The sequence below is a fragment of the Stigmatopora nigra genome, chromosome 14 (assembly GCF_051989575.1).
Source record: "Stigmatopora nigra isolate UIUO_SnigA chromosome 14, RoL_Snig_1.1, whole genome shotgun sequence".
NCBI lineage: Eukaryota > Metazoa > Chordata > Actinopteri > Syngnathiformes > Syngnathidae > Stigmatopora > Stigmatopora nigra.
In genome coordinates this window covers 8,278,076-8,299,702 of record NC_135521.1, presented here as the reverse complement: position 1 = coordinate 8,299,702, position 21,627 = coordinate 8,278,076, and the positions used below count along the sequence as shown (strand labels likewise).

General features: G+C 39.4%; 1 protein-coding gene across 3 annotated transcripts in view; it reads right to left on the bottom strand.

The window, feature by feature from the left end:
- Positions 1 to 3,806: 3,806 nt before the first annotated feature.
- The window catches only part of adad1 (adenosine deaminase domain containing 1 (testis-specific)), a 52,820-nt gene continuing 34,999 nt past the window's right edge, over positions 3,807 to 21,627 (bottom strand). For all 3 annotated transcript variants that reach the window (XM_077732484.1, XM_077732485.1, XM_077732483.1), the window contains 13 exons: positions 10,542 to 10,581; positions 7,537 to 7,637; positions 6,996 to 7,120; positions 6,784 to 6,909; positions 6,480 to 6,659; positions 6,193 to 6,261; positions 6,009 to 6,122; positions 5,606 to 5,897; positions 5,458 to 5,533; positions 5,083 to 5,239; positions 4,781 to 5,009; positions 4,386 to 4,509; positions 3,807 to 4,298 (listed from right to left, as the gene is read on the bottom strand). In XM_077732484.1, coding sequence (XP_077588610.1) covers positions 4,152 to 4,298; positions 4,386 to 4,509; positions 4,781 to 5,009; positions 5,083 to 5,239; positions 5,458 to 5,533; positions 5,606 to 5,897; positions 6,009 to 6,122; positions 6,193 to 6,261; positions 6,480 to 6,659; positions 6,784 to 6,909; positions 6,996 to 7,107 — 1,626 coding nt within the window. In that variant the 5' untranslated portion in view covers positions 7,108 to 7,120; positions 7,537 to 7,637; positions 10,542 to 10,581 and the 3' untranslated portion in view covers positions 3,807 to 4,151. The remainder of the gene's footprint in view (positions 4,299 to 4,385; positions 4,510 to 4,780; positions 5,010 to 5,082; positions 5,240 to 5,457; positions 5,534 to 5,605; positions 5,898 to 6,008; positions 6,123 to 6,192; positions 6,262 to 6,479; positions 6,660 to 6,783; positions 6,910 to 6,995; positions 7,121 to 7,536; positions 7,638 to 10,541; positions 10,582 to 21,627) is intronic.

Sequence of the window (21,627 nt, the reverse complement as noted above, 5' to 3'; positions counted from 1 at the left end):
TTGCAGAAAAGTATTGCCTATTTTTAAAGATAGTATACAGTGGTTGACTAATCAGCCCAAATGACTATATGGTTCACTTGTTTTTTTAACCTTAAAATACTTAGTTTATTTGTGTGTTATTTGTGGGGATAATTTGACTTCTTACAATTTTCCACGGCACACCTGACCATTGCATAGGCATCCAATTCATTTAGATTGCGAGGCACAACAACAGCCAATGAAGTGAACAATAAATACAAACATCCATATAATCTATATTCTACACTTATTTTTCCCTTGAGACTGATTCATTTAGGTCACTTTCCAACTTGTTCCACTTCCTAAGAGATTTTAAAGGGTTTTGCATGCTTTGAGTAGTAGAAAAGGAAATGAGTAGTCTTAAGATCTGAAGAGTAGGTGGTAAACATTTTTGTCAAGTTGCTCTTTATGTGAAAATGTCTCAGGAAAGTTAAGTGTTGTGATGACCCATTTTGAAAGTAGCGTAAAATGATTGGAAAAAGTTTGCCCCAATAACTTGAGGTATTCTCTGGTCATTACGAGAGCTCACCCATGATGAGTTGCCCAACCTCAATAAAGCATTGTTACAACTTCTTTTCACTAGCAAAGGGGGAAATCCCTGCACTGAGTGGATGACGAATACCACACACCGCTATCTTTACAACAGCAGACAAACCATTGATCCCCAAACGACTTTTTAGATGTTAAAAACCTCTACGCCAGTTTAATGGTGCTGCTTTTGTTCGCATAAAATCACAAAACAAAGGATCGTGGAGATTAATTAGGATTAGAGCCTTTAGTGATTATTTTACCAATAAGTTGAAAACAGGGATACTTCATGATTTCAATTTGTTTCAGAACCATACTGTTTTTTAGGAATACATTTTTTTTGCACAACTCCTTAAATTTTGTGAACTGCTTTGAAGTTTATTACTTATTAAGTTTACACGACTGCCTCGCAACCCTGTCAGAAATGACCTCTAATGAAATTCAGGGGGACCTTGGCAGAATTTGTAGCACATTCCTAGCCTAAAAAAAAAGAAACAGTTCTTTACTGGCTAACTCCTAACTGTAATTCTCCAATTATTTGATCAGACCCTTAAAAAAAGTGCCCCGAGGACCTATAGTTAATGGCCCATTCTACATAGCTATTACGTTTCAAGACATTGGATTGACCAATGACAGAGGAGCAGAACTTTGCCGTTAATGTCCATGAGAAAATTAAAAAAAAAAAAAAAAAAAATATATATATATATATATATATATATATATATATATATATATATATATATATATATATATATATATATATATATATATTTATATTACAACTTAAGTGGCATCTTTAAGTATATATATATATATATATATATATATATATATATATATATATATATATATATATATATATATATATATATATATATATATATATATATATATATATATATATATATATATATATATATATATATATATATATATATATATATATATATATATATATATATATATATATATATATATATATATATATATATATATATATATATATATATATATATATATATATATATATATATATATATATATTTATATTACAACTTAAGTGGCATCTTTAAGCCTGTAAATTGTTTGTATGACACAAACTAAGGACAACCAACCTACTTTCACACCAGGTGCAACTGGCCACAGGGGGATTTTTCCTGTAGAAGGTTCATGACCAAAAATGCAGAGTATAGGAAAAAAAAGAATGCTGTATACATTAAGATGATTCCTATCCAGCCCACCCTTTTCATCCATGCAGCTATATATATATAAATTCTACACTCAGGGGGCCTATAAGACAAGAGAATTTTCTTAACAGGCCACGATGGAGAACCATTTGACAATCTTCATTTGGATTTGTGTAATCATCACCAACTTTCAAGCAAATACTTTGCCTTTAAATGACGCCAAGATTTTCTTCATCCGTAAACATGTCACATGTGTGAGTATTGATTTCTGTTTACTTTTCCAACTAAATGTAATAGATTAATTGAACCATTTATTTCTGTTCACATAGCCTTCAAACGCGACATTCTACGCACCCCAAAATGTGGAGGTAAGGTTATAATTTGGGTTGGACTCTGGGAAACTATGCAGATATGTCATGCATAGGTATGGAAAATCTGTGATTTTTAAAAGGATAACAAGGTCATATTGGGCTCTTCACCTATATCAAGTGTGGCAATTTAGCATAGTAGCTTTCTTCAAACCACAGTTAAGGTGGTTTAGTACAGGAAGTGGTTGTTGATGTCTCACACATTTTCTCCCTCTCCTTCACACAGATGCATTGTACAACAACCGCACTAGATTGCTACTTGAGAGAACTTGACGGAAATATCCGAAAGAAGTGCAATGACGCGACTGGACATCTCGAATATACTGTGGAATTCTTGAATAAGGCCATCCATGAGTGGAAGGATAGTCGTGTAAGTGTTGCATGAATTGTTTTTTATCGGGAAAAGGACAATAGTGCTGAAATGTGCTTTTTGTTTCTTTTAAAACAGCCTCTGACCGATTCCAGCGAATGTGTCTGCGAGCACTGGCCTAAAATGCCTAAAATGGGCTTTATCGACAAAATGGAATCGTTGCTTCAGCGTCTGAACAATTAGGTGTTCTTGTAAAAGTCACCTGCAGCCACCTTTCTTAACAGGAAAATGATTTATTTATGGAGTTCATAATGTTGACTGAAACTTAATGTATTAGTTATCTATATTTTTTCTAACACTGGCTTATTTATAATTTATAATTGCTGCACTATGAGATGTTGAATGCTTTTTTTTCCTTATTTAAATTCAATTGAGGGTTCTGCAGGAGTCCTTTTTACACACTGTCTGTAAAATGAAGAGTGATTTTCCACAATAGCGATTTTGAATTACATTATTTATCAATTTGACATATTTGGAAGTAGTATGATTGACCTCTGTGTGAAGTAACCTTATTACCTCTCAAGTCCATGTCCTTGTTTAATGAACACTTTTGTTACATTAGCCATATTTATATATTTATTATTATTTATAACTCTTGCTTTTTACTGAACCCTTGATCTAATATCTTCATTGTCAATGTTTTTCATACCAAAAAAAATAAAATAAAACAAACTCTAAAGACAATCGGTCCTGATGTTTTCCATATATACGAGCAGCTTCAGAATCAATTTGGGAGAGGTACTGACGCATTAGCTTTGGTGACATGGTGAACTTTCTCAACATTAAGGGGCTATTGACTCATCAAACTGCCCACTAGGTGAAAAGCGTGCAGTCCAGTCATAATTGTCAATGTCAAATCATTGTGGTTTTTGCTACATACTTGATATGTAGGTTTACTGGTATCTCTGACGAAAGATGACATTTCCAGCGATCGTTTTGAGAATGACAAAAAATGTCAGATCAAAATTAGAGAACGACTTAGAAACTATATTCCTTCGCATACTCAAATAAGGGTTTGGTCCTTTTTGCAAGCAATGAAATGAGAATACTATGTAATAATAATATGTGATGAAGCAGAAATGTTTCCTGCAAACACACAGGAAATCTCAGAGTGTTTCCTGCATGCTTGCGCAAAAACACAAACAAAACAAATCAAAGAGACATGCCAGACAGTGGGTGCTGCTATTAAATGTAACATTTTAAGTTGCTGATTCTCGAAAAAAGACAACAGATGTGGCGAAAAAAGATAAAGAATTGTATTGACGAGAAATTCGTAATTTTTTCGTTGTAGAAAAAGAATAAAAATAAGCTGAACCTGCATTCCCCCACACACAGTTATGAATTAAGCTTTTTAATTTGAATTGACCTTTTTAAAACTTTTGCCACACTAGCATGCAATTGCATACAAGGCTTACAATTCTAACAAATGTTTCAAGTGGAATGTCGCTTACAAAGGGTTATAACATTTTCCCATGTCTTGTACAAAGTGTATTCACTGATCAATAAAATAAACATTATTAAAAGAACACTGGAGGTAAATTTTAAATACCTCAAAAGAGTTCTTTTTTCACGACAACCAAAAAATGTAACAAGTGAATCCGCTGTACTTAAAACTCAAAGCAACTATGCAATTTGACAAACGCAAAACTTCCATATAAGTACCTTTTATATTTCCAATCTTTACTTTAACTTGAGGTTTAAAAGCTCACATTCTATTCTGTCGAAATGATCACTGACCATGAGCTTTTCTGGCCAGGATCCGAAGCCTTGCTGCATCAGGATCGTCTGCCACACATTCTTGGCCTCCTGGTATTGCGTTGCCAAACTCTTCAATGATCAAAAAGATAAGATGTTACAATAACACAGCAGTTTATTTGTTCAATGGAAATTAAATAAGGTCTCTGTTAAGGTTACCTTGGCTTCTCTGTAGGAATGTGTGTCCAGCAAATCCTGCCTTTGAGCATCTTTCGCCACTAATTTAAAGTGGCGGAACATCTCTGCCTTGCATAGGCGGCTAGGTCCACTTTTAAAGGGCGACCTATTTGTGATATGAGAAAATGTGGGTAATTTCAAAAATGGTCTCCAATAATTCTGAATCATAATTTTAAAAAGTAAATGTTCTACCATCAGAAAAAAAACATGAATTCAATTAATTTGTTGACCAGGCATTGTGTAAATGTCAACGAGAATTACTGTTAGCCCAGTGTAAAATAGCCCTATCACTCAAAGTCAACAAAAAAAAAAAAGAAAAAATAATAATTTATAAATACATACACACACATGCACATGCATACAAATATCTTACTTACTCTTCTATGGTCCGGCCAATCAGACCGTCCACAACCTCGATGGAGCCGTCCCCTTCACACCAGTTGAAACCATAAGTCACCGGATCTACATGGTTATCACTAGCACTGACAACAGTTGGTACAGCACTGATGCGAGGTCTCATCATGAAGTAGAGCCCAGGCAGCTGATTGGTGATGTCTTCTGTCTGTTGGTTCACTGTCATTTCCATTCCGCGGAGGTCCTCATTACCTAGAGGAGGAAGCGATATGTGATGATTGACTGACGATTGCCATTACAAGGTGGAAATAGAGTGTCGACTTGCCTACGGAGATGCTCTGGACGTAGATGGGTTGAATGAAGTGGCTCAGCAAGGCTCCCTGATAGCCCAACACTTGCCACTGAGCAATTTTGTCCATGGGTGACACACTGATCACTTTGGTGGTGAGGAGCTCGGGAGCAATTGTTAAAACAGAGAACACCTTAAAAAAACAAAAGGGACCATGTCAGGAGTCAGTAATGTGAGCAAGCTTGAATGTGTTTTTAAACAATACTTTTCAGCGGGAACATTTTCTATAGTTCCGTTGCACCCGATTAAATAAATCGTGTTGACTGTTTGTGAACTGTGAATGAGGCATGCTAACTACTAGGTCATCATGTTGCCCTTAATCAAATCTAATACAGAGTTCATACACCACACCTTGCCCTCCACTGACACGTGCAAGCCCAACTCTGCGCTCATTTGCCGTGATGACAAAGTATGCGGACGCAGGGACCTGCAAATACAAGAATGGAAAAGACAGACAATCATTCAGGTTCACTACCGTAATTTTCAAGGGCCTACTCACAGATAGGGGGGTATTTTAATAGTACCCTTAGGTACTTGGTTGAGGTAGAGGTGCAACTTGATGTCACGTTTAAGGCTGAGGAGCACATTGTCGCTGCGGTGAAAGATAGAGTTCTCTACCAAGTTTGCTTCTTTGCTGTAGAACATCAGCAGATGTTGGTAAAGGAACCTCATAAAGGACCGCCTGGCGGTAACCACAGCGTGGGAGTCGTGCACCATGCATCCACATGTTGAAATGCTCTCTTTGGTGCTGTAGTTACCAGTGCCGACAGCTACGACCTCAAAACCAGTGGCTACATGGAGGAGAAAATACATTATTACCTAACCATTGTAACTCTTACATTTAACAGTAATATTTTTTACATTGAAATCTTAGTTTATACAAAGCCACGGAATGCACTCACAAGTCTCAATGACAAAGGCTGCAATGGAAGCGGCACATGCAGAGAACTGCGGGTGTCTGTTCATTAACTTCACCAGTTGATCTTTGACGGCGTTTGGTATCTGAAAATTACTCTCTGTGGAACAAAAAGAGTAAAGCACAAATGTGATCCCATATACGGAATAGATGCAAACTAGGTTCATTACCAGTAGGCAGGTTTGCTTGGATTTCCAAATGGGAGGATTTGTCTTTAACTTGGGGAGAAGGTTGCAAAGCTGGGGGAAAAAAAGTTAAATTTACTCCCATTTTCAATCAACACTGCAACAAAGTTACAAAGTTGAACATAATAAAAATGTGTGATTGCTGAGTACACAGTCAAGGAAATTTTGGTTGCACTTGCTATTGTACCATTTTTGGTGTTTTTGACTAAAAAAAATCAATTGGAGAGGATGAATTAACATTCTGCAAGCTTCCTAGACCTTCCCAAACCTACCGGCCTCACTTAAAACTTTAGTGAAAGTAGACTTCTGTTTCTCCAAGAGTGGCAGCAGGTCCACAAGAGCCAACTCAGCTGCTTTGTAGCGGGCCTTCTTCTTTGTTGTCCCCATGCCAGTCTTGTACTGATGGCCATCAATCACCACACAAAAGGCAAAGTAAAACTTATACACCCCTTCTGAAAAGTGAGAGTGCATTATCCGTCAGGATGGATTCACACTGCCCTATTCAAGGGATACAATCCCATTTTCTTTCTCAACTGGCAAACTAAATGAAATTGGTGTGATCCATGAGCCATTTACCAACAGTCACCGTCTCTTTCATTTCCAAGTGGAATTGCATCGTCGAGGCCAGTTGATGCAGTAAACTCACAGGATGGGATAAACCGCTTCGGTATCTCTCAATCAGCTCTTCGAGCCCAACAGAAACTTTGAGAATTGTCAAAGAGGAACACAGATAAAAGTGCATGTCTATTATTAATATATTGTAAAGCCAGTCACATTGTGATACTTACCCTTATTGAACTTGCGGTTTTTATTGTGCCGATCATTTGGTTTTTGACAGTTGGCCATTTGGGAAGAGGACACTCGTGGAGGACCACTGAACGGCTGATGGGCAGAAAACATTGTCCAAGTCTTTCTAAAAATGAAATAAAATGCAAAGCAACATATTTCAGAGAACAATACATTTACAATCTCTACCCGCATTAGTTTAGGCATAGACGCGCAAATGAACTAATCCAGAGATCAAAAACTATTTCAACCGTTATTTGTCATCAGGATTTCTTTACTTTTAAGAAAAATCAATGCCCGATACGCTATGTTGTGTGAAAGTATAGTTATGTATTTAGATGCAATGACAATACTGCACTGGTACACGGTAGCATAAAAACCCGAAGTACATTGAAACTCCAAATCAAGATTTGAATAAACGCCAGCGAGTTCATTTTGTTTCTACACGTGACTTGCGTACATTACATTGCATTTCACAGCATCGATCGTTAAACGCGTCGATTAAACGTCTTTTTTTGCATTGATTTAGCAAGTGGCCCTCACCTCACGTCGTCAATATGGCACGTCCCTTCTGAAATGAGAAGTCTATTGTTTTGCAACGGGCAATGACGCACCCTGGACACCGTCTAATTTGCCTTTGGAGTCTGTAAAAAAAAAAAAGTAAGATGGATAAAAGGCAAACCGATGTACGCCTTTTCTTTATGTAATTTTATCATTTTTATTTGATTAAAAATATTTACTGTTAAAAACGTGTTTTTAAAATGTTTAATAATTCATTTTTATAATCATTTCATCTTTTAGATTTGAGCTGTTTTTACCTTTTTGTCATTGACTTGTTTTGCTAAAAAACTGTGTTTTCCCTAACAGTTGTTGTAAAAAAAGACAAATAAATAAAGAAAAGGGTTTGAAACAAAGAGAAAAACATTTTATTTATCATTTTGGGGGGTTAGAGTGTCTTAATCGTCATATTCCTGCCATTTTTTTATTTTCATATATTTATTTGTATGTCAATAAAAGTTGTGACACACTCACCCAGTTATGAATTTAAATAAGTCTTATATGATAGACTTTGACTGAAATACAAAGTATATTTCATAGTATTTGAGTGTGAAATGGTGACCCATGGAAAACCCACACAAAGGACATCATGCCAACAACACACAGGAAGGCCAAAGACCGGGGTCAAACCCCTGAACTCAGATCTGTAGGGTATCATTTCTATGGCATTTTGAGGTTTTGTGCATCAAAAGTGTTACAAGAATAAGTAAGCTGTGGTTTGGGTTGGCATTGCCAGAAGGTTGGTTTCAATACTACTTTTGCATGACGTGGCACACACTGACACAACATTTCTTATTACTCTCAATAAAGGTATAGGCACGATACCTCCAGTAAGTCATGAAGATCAACGTCACATTGGTTTTACCAGCCACAATGGGGAAAGAGTCACTGAAAAAAGGGGGTGTCCTCCTCAAATGTCTTGGATATGTAAATATATTCCCATTAAGTCATTCATTTTCCATACCATTTATCCTCACAAGGGTGAATATGTATTTGGGCTTGTTCATAAAGTGCTGGTTCTCCCTATCTTAGTTAAGATCATGCAGTTTCCTTTCAATAACAAAGATAAGTCATTAATATTGTACTACAGAAAATACATAGGAAGAAAACAATGAATGAAAGAAATAAGTTTAAATTGTGCTTGGATTTTCAGGTATAGTCACATGACAGAAATGAATTTTCCCTGACACAGACTTGAATTATCTTTAGAAGTCTATTGAACAGTAGAGGGCAGTGCAGGAGTAGGCACCAAAACGATGGATGGGTATTTTCATATATCATGTCAAATATTCCCTTCTACCATAAATGAATGAATAAAAAGGTGCCATTTAATGATAATGGCATTTTGTTAATATACCAAATTAATTGTCCTAGCTGCTGTAAAAAAAATAATGCGCTTAAATCCGAGGTCTATGTAAGTCATCCTTCAAAATATTTTGTTGATGTTATTTCATTGTGCGTAATTTATTTGAGTCCTATTGACAAATAACAGCAGCTCAACTCCAGACTGCTGCTCCAAGTCATATTCAGCCACAGTTCTCTGTTGCGTCTAGATTGAATCTTCCCCATTCATTAGACTAAGTGGATGAGGCTCTCTAATAGGGGCTCCCTTCCCCTCAATAATTGCCATTGATTGGCATAAATTAGACCCTAGTTGCCAGACTAGTGATTCTCGACGACGATAATCCGATTCCCAACTCAAACTAATAGGATTTTAACTCTGGCCTTGGCCTTAATGTCCGTCTGCGAAACCTGCCTGTGGCCCTTGGCCTCCATCTAGAACGTGTCCTCTGTTTGGTCCAGGGAAAAGTTGGAATGGCGTGCTGATTTTACTTGGCCATTCAATGACCGCTCGCCTTTGCGACTCTTCAAGCGGCGATTATTCATTTGCGTCAATCCGACAGTGTCAGGCAAAAAATGTCGTCCATTGAAGAATTAACAATGAGCAAAAACCAAACAGTGTTTGGGAAATTAGAGACATCTCACACACTCTGAACAGACAGAACAATAAATTATAATACAGAAAAGTATCGTTTTAACATATTAACAGGGGGGCATGGTAGCCAATAGCTTAGAACGACAAAGAAACCCAACTGCATCTGTCCAAATCCATAGCAATCCATCCCTACATCTTCCAACCAAGTCCTTAACCAGAGTTCAAGTGTGCTCTTTTCGTCATTCCGTTGATAAGAGGGACGCTGCTGCAACGACTGAGGCCCGAGGACTAATGAATCTCCACTCCATTACCCCTGAATCGGACAGATTGCTCTCCCAGAGAAATGAATTGAGTTTTTTGTATTTGTGAGATCATTCTCCCTCCATTAACTGCTCTTTATCCCGTCTCTTCATCACGGGCAAATCGGGTTAGGCCGTCATGATTAGCCGGGGTGGCCTCCCTTTTTAAAAGGTAATTGGGTTTGGCGGCTCAGCTGATAGTGCCATTAGGACCAATAAAGGCCGGGCTGGGCTCATCGAGTGAAACAGATTCTTCGGCGGCAGATGGCAGGCGGAGGGATGATGCGTTCGGAGCGAAAACAAACTTTGTGTAACCAAAGTAGTTCGGAGGGCACCCTTGCGGTGAGCCGCCCCGCCCTGCCGGATTGGTCTAATTGCCTTAACGTTTTCGTCTTTCCACTGCAATGACATTTTCAAATGGTGCAAGATGGCCTTCAACTGCTGTGCACTTGGGAACTGTGTGGGTAATTACCACATTTACATGAAGAAAACTGGCATTAGGGATCTGAGGAGACTTGATTTTTATTTCAAAACGTTTATGGATTGGGGTAGAGGGTTTATGTATATGTGTTGGGAACCGTTTTGACGAAGGGAGCCACAAACAATTCATATTTTCCAATGTTATTTCTTGTGAGCCATACTACGAATTTAAAAGTCAAAATACATACATGTAAATGAGTGCCTTTTCAATTTTTTTTTGTAATTTCACCACTTTTAAAGTGGAAAAAAAATTATATTTTTTAAAAGATTCTTACCCTGTTGCCAATCAATGAGAGGGTGCGTTCCAGAAATCTCCTGCAAAAAAATGAAGATTAAAGCAATTATTTTAGCTCACAGGTTAGCAAAAAGCCAGATGCACCCATCAAAAGAGCCACGTGTGGCTCCCGAGCCATAGGTTTCCTACCCCTGATGTACAGCAAAGTTAACCCTAGTATGAAATCCTACCTCTAAAAACTCTAATCTAACTTGATGATGAAATATTATGAAAAAAAACCTTCTGTGTTGGTTTTGTTCAGTTCCACAAGCCCATTAAAGCGCTTATTTTGGAATAACAAAGCGTATTATGATATCCTGCGGCGATGGCGATGAAACGATCTAAAAATATGCACATTTGCTCATTCCTAAAGCAGCAATTAAGAAGATGATTACTTTGACGACGGGTCATTTAGGAGAGCTGGTTCCTTTTAGACGGAGGGTGTAACTTTATCTGGGATTTATGGCGGACGAGCACGTAAACTGCACTCTACCTGTTTTTCGACAGCTGAGGCCCGGCGGGGCGCTGAAAGCAAATACCTGATTGCGTTAGTGTCTCCCTTTTAAGCTGTTGTCACCTTGCTGACCGATTATGGGCAATTACCCGCTCTGTCGGAATCCTAGCCGAATAGATTGAATTCAGATTGATTTTGGCCCAGGAAAGAGGAGGGAATTTAAAGCCTTTTTTAATTGGGTATTTGGTGTGTGCTGATCTGAACACCGTGCTCTTCCCCGGGGATCCGTTATGGGCCAATAATGGCATTGGAGTGTGGTGGTGGTGATGAGGCGGGGCGGACACTGCCGAGGGTGGGGTGGGAGGCTAGGGGGGGGGGCTTTGGTAGGGCTCGGGGGTGTTTGCTCCAGCCGACTATCTCCCAAGGCCATAACCCTGCATTTGCTCTGAGTGCTTTTCTATTATGCATTGATAGTTGAGCATCAATCAATAAGAAGGGAAACAGAAACCCAGCGAAACCAACTTCTTAAGTGTAAAATGCCTCTTAATACCCGAGGCCTTTCAAACAACTTAACCTGGACGCTTTTTATCCTCACCCTTTCCTCCCGTTTGCTCTTTGAGGGACACTTACAGGCGCCGGGTGACACCATCTTTTATTTACAAGTGGCTGGAAATGTGCGGCTCTCAGGTGAAAAGGGACCTTTTGCTAATAGACTGAGGTGTTTGCAAAAGTACAATGGATCCGTGGCGCTCATGTCTTTACATTAGAGGTAACATTAATCTCTTTATTTTGCTATGCTGCCACAGCTTTGGGCGAATCAAGACTCTGATTTCATTTTAAAAGGGAAATTTCTTGGTTAAATAAAGTCGTTTTAGTCATCTTTACAGAAAACTGTTATTAAGGGTGGTCGGGGCATGTTTTAAAAATGGTGTTTTTGTTGTTGTTTTTTAAAGATAAATAATCATTAAACATTTTTATAGAAAATAAATGTGTATAATAAGAAAATTAAGTTTTATCTATGAAATACACTCACATTCAATGCTTTTTTGAGATTTTGAGGGGAAAAAAGTCAAAATTTCTCCCATAGACCAAAAACAGTTTGAGATTCACAAGAAAAATTGGTATGATCTTAATGAATGAAAGCGAATGACAGTCAGATTTGGTTAATTTTACTGGAACGTCACAGGAAGGTTGATAAGGTCACCAGAGTCCCGTGTGATCATATTATAGATGCCATGAAATCAAATCCAGCAAATGGTTTTAAGATGATCTAAGAAAAAGATGGGCTCCTTTAAGGTTTAAATCCAGACCATAGAGTCGTCTTTCACATTAATAATGCCGCAGTGGGGCTGAATTGGGACGATTCCGGGAAAAAGGGCAAAGGCCTGCAGATAAGCGTTTTGGCGGTGAGAAAAGATAAGCACAGCAGTCAAAGCAACGCTCAGCTACACAATCCACATCGTAACGTTCCGATTGGTCCCCACCGGGCTTGCCTGTCACCACTAATGCACCTTTTTTCCCTACAGTAAGGCTATCCCGCAGCCTTGCAGGATTTCTCGGAACGGCCGAGTTCACCTTTCCTGGGATCCAGATGACAGGGGGCGATAGAACAGGGGAAACATTGATCGCAGCTACGCATCTTGAATGTGCATCAACTGATGATTGTGTTTGTCAACCAACAAGTTAGTGACCGGAGGTGCACCTTTTCTCGAGAATTTTCAACAATTGTCACTTCTCTTCTAAAGCATTCCTGTTAATGCAAGGTCAGCACGACGACTTTTTGGCCTGGGAAACAGTATTTTAGTCACACATAAGGACATCTACTCATTGGTTTTGACCTATTTGGGGGATTATGTAGTGCTTTGGACAAGTAAAAATAGGGTCAGTGAATGTGCTATATAAGGCAATTCCATTTACAATTTGAATGATGGGCACAAAAAAAGGCAAACCAAAAACGTTTTAGAGTTGTGTACATCATTACTACATTCCAATACACTTTTACAACAGCAAAAAAAAAGTATTTTTTTACTGTCCAATATTTTCTGTATTTGAAAAAAATGAAATCTACAAAAATCTACCATAAAGTTAAAGTTATCATATGATATATTTTTGTCAAATTGCTGCCCAAACAAAAGAATAAAAGTGTCTATTTTTTTAATCAGAATACTAGGTTTGACAGGTGCTAGTTCTACCGAACAACAGATTCTTAGAAAAATAAGAACCTTTTTTATATGCCACATATCCTCTTCCATATTACAACACAGATGGTGCACCCTTTTGCAAAAAGAGATTTCTCAAAAAAGAAACTCACTAAAACTTTGGTTGTATTTTCTTTAGGAAATTAAGTTTCAAATGACCAAAAGAGTATGATCACTAAATATAATACTATATGTGTTGTTCCTGATTTGGATATATTACTAATCTCTGAATTAAAGTTGAATTAGCTACAAACTTTTTGAGGATGTGAATGCCTCAGCCGGGTGGTAACCTGATGTCCAGAGGTCAACGGCGGTCAAAAGGTCAGTAGCAGAAGGCCACGATTAATGGAGAAAAACTTGTGAGCTAATATTACCGATCGTCCCTCACAGAAGGCAGAGGGAATTCCTTCCCCTTTAATGTCGTCACGAAAAGAAGAAAAAAACGTCAAGAGCAAAAAGCTTGGGTAAAGAGTTCAAGTGGTCGCTTGATTTTAATTGACCAATTGGGAGAAGAAGCAAGAGACCAGTCTACAAGTCAATAAAATTCAAATTGAAAGTCAATTCTACTATAACTTTGTTTACATATTGACAATATTGCTAGGCTACAGTGGAAGATATGTGGAATTGTTAGACATTTTTAACCTTCGTATATTATATGGGGAAAAAAATAAAACTACTTTCAGACTAAATTTGTAGAGTTTAAGGGCAAAAAATGAATAAAAAACACAACAGCACATTCCAATAATTTGCAAAATATTGTACATCAATAATATTTACAAACATTTATGTTAATAGAACGCTTAAAGCAAGAGTGGGCAAAATTTGGAATTAGAAGGGGGCACTTGATATTTAAAACTGAAATACGGGACTTTTTGATAAAGCTATATGTATGCAAATAGTTGTAAAATAATATTAATTTCAGCATTTATTATTGAGTTTGTTAAAAGGACTTACCAGTTCATCAACACAAAATATTCATCATTTTTAAGCATTTATTGTTGTTTATGTCAGGAAAATTAAACACCTAACCAGCTGTTTTACATGCTAAACGAATACAAAATATACATTATTTTACATTAGCATTTTATTTAGGTAGAATTCAGTGCAATTAATGTCAAAAATAGATTCTATACTCTATTGAAATATAGGTGCATACATAACTTTTACACAGCTTTATTTATGCTATTTACACAAATGTAGACAATTCCAAATCTCTGAGCCTTACTGTGCGAGGTGCAACTGTAAATATGATGTCTTTGTCATGACTCAAACAGGATGCACCCTTATAGCTCCGTTTAGCCCCGTATTACGTGAAAGCCAAAGCATAAGCGGATTATGAGGGCCATGCGAGAGCCTTTCTTGAAGCCCAGCAGGTTGGTTTTAAGGCCTATGAGCTGCCGCTTGGATTGGATTTCACAGAGAGGCGCTAAACCTGCCGCTCTCCTCTAGGTCGCCGTTGTTCCGACACGCACGGCCCAGATGAAGAGAGGCTCTCTAAAAGTGTCAGCTCGACGATGTGAGAACTGCAGGTCGGCTTTCGAACTTACGCCTCTCACATTTCCACCCACAATATGGGTGGATGTTACGGCGAGTTTCTGTCCTAATACAAAATCAAAACTTCCCATAACTTGTCATAAAATTGAGCTCGACTTAGTGCTTCCATAAAACTGAGGTCAATTTTTTCATTGGAGAAATTTTCATTCTAACTGGCAACTTGGTCACATTTTTATCCGGACAATATTCATTGGAAATCATTTTCTCTGGCTAAATATTGCCTTAACTGGAATGACTACACACTAACAAACAGAAACAGTCACTAAACCACCGTACAAAAGTACTTGGTCACCAGCAGTCTTTTCTGCCTTCATTTGTTCCCTGTCAAGCTGTCGGCGCATTGTTATTTTAATCCTCTCCTGAGCCCACTCCACTTTCAACACAGTGATGTGATATCAATATGAGAGAGGACAATAAGACTCTCTTTGGGCTAATCATTGTAAAAGATGCTTGCTTTTGTCTGCTGCCATCATGGACCATACAGGCGGCTGATGAATCCCAAGAGGTAGCGTTTATTAACTCCGTCATGTGTCCATAGGTGCGCTGCAGCTGCCGAGGCCTCGAGGACAGGGGGCATATCCTTCTCCTCCTCCCCTTTTCTACCCCCCCCCCCCCATTTCTCCTATATAGGCCTGAAGGCCAGCCTGTTGTCATAGACTAAATCAATGGTGCCCCTCTCAAGCCACCCCGGAGGCCTCTTACCCATCCACTCACCGCTCTCCCGTCAAGATGACGTCTCGGCGCATTTGTATTCCCCTTCCTTGCCTGCTCTTTATTATTTTAATTAATCAGGACGGGTGCACCTGTCTGTCAGTTTACGCCGCTCGCCATTCCTCACGCACCGAGGAAAAAAAAGTAATTAAAGTGGCTGGCAAGACAGTCGAGGTGGAGGTTTTTTTCTGTCTTTTTTTTTTTTTTTTTTTTGGTTTGGGGCAGAGACAAGATGAATCGGATACAGATTCTAGCCAGAGCTTTCATTAAAAATCCTCCAGCCGTCATTTGTGCTCGGCGGGCAGGTAAGGCGAGGGTTAATGAAGCAACGGGCGGCTGTGCTCCGTGTAATTGTGAGCGGGAATAAACCAATTGCTCCGGGACAACACGTGATGGAAATCGTAGCCTCAATTATATCAGCTGTCTTCCTGATAAATGATCAAGGCTCATTTAGGCTTGTTGGAAATGTCATGTCTGAACTCATCTCATCATTGTATCATATTTGATTTTTAATCAAATCAAAGGAAAGAGAGAGAAAAATGGCACTAGAGTAAAACCCAGTAAAAATAAGCACACAAGATTATCCCAAAACTCTAAAAATGAAGGCTAAATGGAGCCCCTCTCAAGCTTATTTCTTTAATGTTTCAAGAAACACTTTCATGCTCGAATTATCAATATAATTTTTCTCATAAGAAAGAATTTGCAAACTTGCAGCCTACGCAACGATATTTTGCAATGGACAATAAAATAAATAAATATAACATTCTAAATGAAATGTATACATTAAATGAACGATCCTTTTAGTAAATCTATTATGTAAATAGAGATAAATAAAAAAGGAACACAATCAAATTTAAAAAAGTCATGAGTAAGGAAAAATCTAATTGTTGAGGAACCCCTTACCCAAAGTTGACCAAGAAGTCCCCCCTTTCTGTCTTTAATGCAGCTCCTAAATTGGGCCCCAACTATACTAACCTTATCTTACAGCTCAATTCAGTACCCCCAGAAGGACAGCTCCTCCCCATCCCACCTGTGCAGATTCTTGTTCCAGCATTGATATCATTGCCTATGACTTGATTGCACTCATACATCGGTCACCTGGCGCAATCACTTCCAAAGTCATATCTGCGCTTGGCTTTATGGTTCCGTCTTTCAATAAAGCTCTGTCTGGTAAGCACCACAGAGGAGGAGAAAAGGCCTCGGTCGTGTGCGTTGTCAGCGCCTTGTGGGGCCGACTTAGGGTCAATAAACGCCAGCGAGGCAACGGCAAGCGGGAACGGACAATCAGAGGGTCCGCGGGGATGCATAACCCGGCGTCAGGGCTCAGGGACTATCCGCAGCGTAAGTGAGGACGCGGGGTGTCCCACGGCAGCGTAGGTAATGACCTGCATTATGAAGCATCAGAGCACTTTAGGAGGATCCCTAAGAGGACGGCGGCCAGTCCAAAAAACGAGACGTGACGCCATGTTACCATTTGTATTCCCCACTCCTCCCTCCTCCCACCAGTGTCATCTTCGGTGAAACTGGTACAAAGTGCTTTAAGAGGGTGAGACGGGAATATTCGGCAGCGGCGGGGGGGAGCTAAACGCGATTATCGTCGGAAAAATGCACAAAAAGTGATATTTTATTACAGCTGCCAGGCTTTCAAAAATGACCGGAAAAGGCAGGAAAATGGAGGCCGGATGTGTTTTAACAGTGCGTAATCGCTTTAACCCTGATGTGTGCTGTCCTATTCACGCCGATAAGATGCCTTTCTGACACCCTGATTGGATTAAGTCAAACTTCATTTTGGTGAGGAGGAAAAAACACTTTGTTGCTATTACGGCTACATTTCCAAGATGGATGAATGTAATAGATGTCATTTTTATCTCCCACTTCTTGTCGCTCTCTGACAGCTAAAATGAGGAAAATCATCCTTTGGCTTCTTGTTAGATTTGTAACTTGGCTTATTTATAAAGAAAGGCACATTTGATAATAATTAATAATAACTGGATTTCCAATTGACCTGGGAGGGTCTGCAAAAGACAATGTTAAGTCCAACTGACATTTATATGCTATTGTGCTTAAAATAGATTGGACATCCACTAGTGATAAAAGAAGTGCTATCTTTGCCAGAGGAAGAAAAAATATATACTTTTACCTCATTGGCTGACATTAATAATGCTACACGTTCAAGCCATTGTCATTGGAAGGGTTGGCAGCCATTGGTCAATCATTCATTCATTCATTCATTGCCCTCCGACCACCTCTCTTGGACTGGACGCCTACTAATGATAAAGTGATTGGTGAGAAAGTACTTCCAGGAATCAGAGGAAAAACAAATTGAATTGACAGTGCAAGATGCCCAATCACTTCGCAGTGGGAGGGTTGACAGCAAATGAACAAACGTTCAATGTCATCATATTGATTTACTGTCACACCCTTAATTTAAACCCTATAGAAAATTTGAGAAAGGATTGTGAGCTCCAATGAAAAAGACTCTTTTGTAGCTTTAATAATCATCCAAGTGAGGAAAAAAAAGTATTGCTATAATCAATAAACAGCCATGAAAATTAGCCACTGTTCATTTCTTTGCAGATAAGCACATTAGCAATTTCAGCAGGGGCCTAAATAATTATTTCTAGAACTGTATATGCATCTCTGGCTCCCTGAACGAATAACATAAGCGTCGCAATATGAGCTGAAATTGTTTAGGATGAGCTTGAATTGCAATGACCTTAAGTGAGCTGCATATCCTCATCTCATTTCGCTTCCAATTAAAAAACGTCGAGCGGAGAGAACCTCCCGCGACCGTAAATCCCCCTTTACGGACTAACTCTTACGACTTCATTTTGTTGTGCAACGTGATTGTAACGAGCGACCAAAGAGCCCCCTGTTGTCTTTTAACTCTTTTACTCACAATTAATAAAAAGAATCCAATGTTAAAAAGAGGGAGGACATTGTGATATATTTTCAAGGAATTAAACAAGTCTATACAGCAAATGTGCCAACATAATAAAGTGAGAATTGATATTTGACATCAATGAAAGGCGCAAAATGTGCCAAAAATAACAACAGAATTGGAATGACACCTGTCTGGAGAAAAGAGGGATTTTGTTTTTCCCTTTTTAAAATATGCTGAGTGAACAACAGTCTTGTCTTCACACACGTTTTCACGCCTTATCGCTGCGATCGGGTCATGCGTCGCAGGAGATAAGTACAAAGGGGCATTCATGGCGGTGTGCAGAAGAAAAAAAATTGTTGGCGTTTGATGCAGAGTCATCCATCATAACAAAATGTTCACATGAGAATTTTTTTTAGGAAGGGTTAACCAGTGAAGCAGAAAATAATACATTTTACCCTTTTTTCAAAGTGACTAGTGAGTGGGAAAGCAGGGTTTTGGTTAAATGTTTGCATTAAGAGTTCATTAGGAATGAAAAAAATATATAGATATTGGACAGAAGAGTATGATCTATATCTGTAGCTGAATAATCCAGAATCTGAATTTAATCAGAAGAGCAGGATTCCATCATGCAAAACGGAATGGCATTTCAGGTATCTGCAAGTACGCAATCTGTACTTTTTGAGCTTTAATTTCCAACTGCTGGTCACCCTACCTACCCAAAAAACTAATGTGGGTGAAAGGAGCTCCTATCTCCTTTCCTGAGATGAGGATAGACATCCAATAGTGTGGCATCACTGGTGTCCAATCAACCTTCTGCTAGGAATTAAAATGTGTAAAACTATGTCCAATCCATTTAGAGTGAGAGGGTGGCAACGAATGAACATTTATTGGCAGCCAATGAGGTGAAAAAAATCCAATTTGGCCCCCAGCCAAGATGGACCCCTCCACCAATTAGTTTAACACCACAAGACGTCCACTCCATTGGAAGTGAGAAGTTAACAGCAAATGAACATTTGTTTAATCTGAGTTGAGCGTATTTTTTGCAAAACTTTACTTTTACCATATTTGCATCTTCCAAAAAGTAACCCAATCTTTCATGGGGTATTACGACTCACTTAATGGGACTAGCCTTTGACAGCAACATGTCCCAGCATGTAATCCGATTGAGACATGAAACTCACTTCTCCTTTCACACCCGTCAGACAAATCCCCTTTTTGTGATGCTCTAATCGGTAACATTATCCCCGATGGCCGAATGAGCGGATGAACGGACGGATGGCGCTCGCGGCTACGGGGTCGAGAGCAGCTGAGCTCTGACGGGTGACTACGGCTCAGCGGGGTGAAGCGGCCGCATCATTAAGCGTAATTACCTCCAGCTAATCCACTTCCACTCCGTGCAAAATAAACAGCCGGGCCCATTAGAGGAGCTGACTGTCAAGCTGCAAGTGGCCTGTGGCGACTTTGGCACTGATCCCCGGCCTCGTGGGAATAAGAGAAGAGGGAAGTGGTGACTGTGTTGTTCCGAGGTGGTTGGATACATGCTGGCAGAGCTGGTGCTTTTGTTTAGCAAAACAACCCCCCTTTTTTTTCTTTTCTACGTACCCAGATGGTGTTCATTGTGACCGCCACCATTTGCGCTTTGCCTGCAGGCACGCCGCCTTCATCCGTATCGCGGTGTCAAGACACCCGTCAGCCTCGTTACATGCCGCACTTTTGGAAGCCGCTGATTTATTTGACTGACCTGATATTAGTCACCCCACACCGTGCAATTTTGCCTCAAAGAGAGAAGGGGGTGGCTTTTAGTGGGGGCAATTCGGCATGCTCTACTCTGTTGAATGCCAAATAAGAAAATGTTACAGAGGAGGGTAAGAAGGCCTTGAAATTGGATTTTTAACCTATGCAGATTGAAATAAGAGGCTGAACAGAAACAAAGAACAGAAATCTGGAAAAAGCTTATCATCAACAACCAAGTTTACTACAATTAGTCAAAAGTTTAGCCACACTTTCTGAATAAGAGTCTGTGTATTGTTTTTTGAAAGAGAGGTGAAGGCATCTTCTTTTCTCAATACATTTGATAGTCAGAGAACTTGCATTAAGAAATAAAAGTATATTTACCTAGTTGCAATAAAAACACTGAATGGCACAGGTGTATGGACTGATATTATTATTTTTTAAATACTTCACTTGAAAAGTTGAAATATAAAACTGTATCTGAATAACTGAATTTAATGTGAGTTTTTTCCATTCACAGTCAGCCTCCCGCTTCAAATAGATTGGACACCAACGAGCATAGAAGAACAAATTATTATTATTATTATAAATTATTTTTCACCTAAATGACTACTTTTGACAGGGTCTAACATCCAATCCATTAGAAGCAGTAGAGATGACAGCCAACCAAGCAACGTTCCAAGAAGTCCAATCCATTTGAGTTGCTAGAACTTTGCCAGCAGTAGAAAACAAGCTTTCTCCAAAACCGGTCATTAATCACGTGAGCGGACAAACGAACGGCCGCCCCCTAGTTCACTCGATCCTTCCGCCGACAGGTGCCTCTGACCCCAGGCTCGCCCCCCACCCTTGGCACCTGCTCCGGCAAACTTCCGAGATGTAATGCCCCCCCACCCCCATCCCAATAGTCGCCAAAAGGCCCACCCACCCGAAGCCCGAGAAGGAGCGGGAAGAAGCATTAAGCGTCCGCTCGTCCGTCCGGCCGCTAATGGATGGGAGCCATTTCATCAGCAATCTGACATTTAATGAATATATATTTTATCTGGCCTCGCCAGTTATCGGAACGTCCCGCCTGTTCCGAGAAATGGTCGCCGTGGGACTCTTTTGAGTTTCCCCCCTTTCTGACTGGCACCTGCACGCCAATGGGCTCTCCCGCCCGCCCGCCGCCCCTCTCTTCAATATGCTGCGCCGATTAATAATTCATGGGCGGTTATTAGGAGCGGTTCAATAGGAGATGTGCTGATGGAGGGTCGAGGCTTGGGCGAGTGCGCCCCGCAGGGATGCTGCATGTTGTTGTGTCAGCCCCCCATCTGCCAGAATGCAATAAGGCAAACAATGGAGGCCTTGATTTCCACCAGCAGGCCCATAATCTTTAAATGGCTATTAGCTGAAGAGTGCAACCAGTCAATAACCGACAAAATCCTTTTAAAAGCTTCTCTCGCTCGCTTTATTTTTCTTTTCCTTTCCTTTATCCATCTATTCTTATTCTCAAACCGATCAGAGAGAAACGCTACTCTTTGCGTAACTTAAGTTAAACTACTTTTCGATTTCGGTAAAA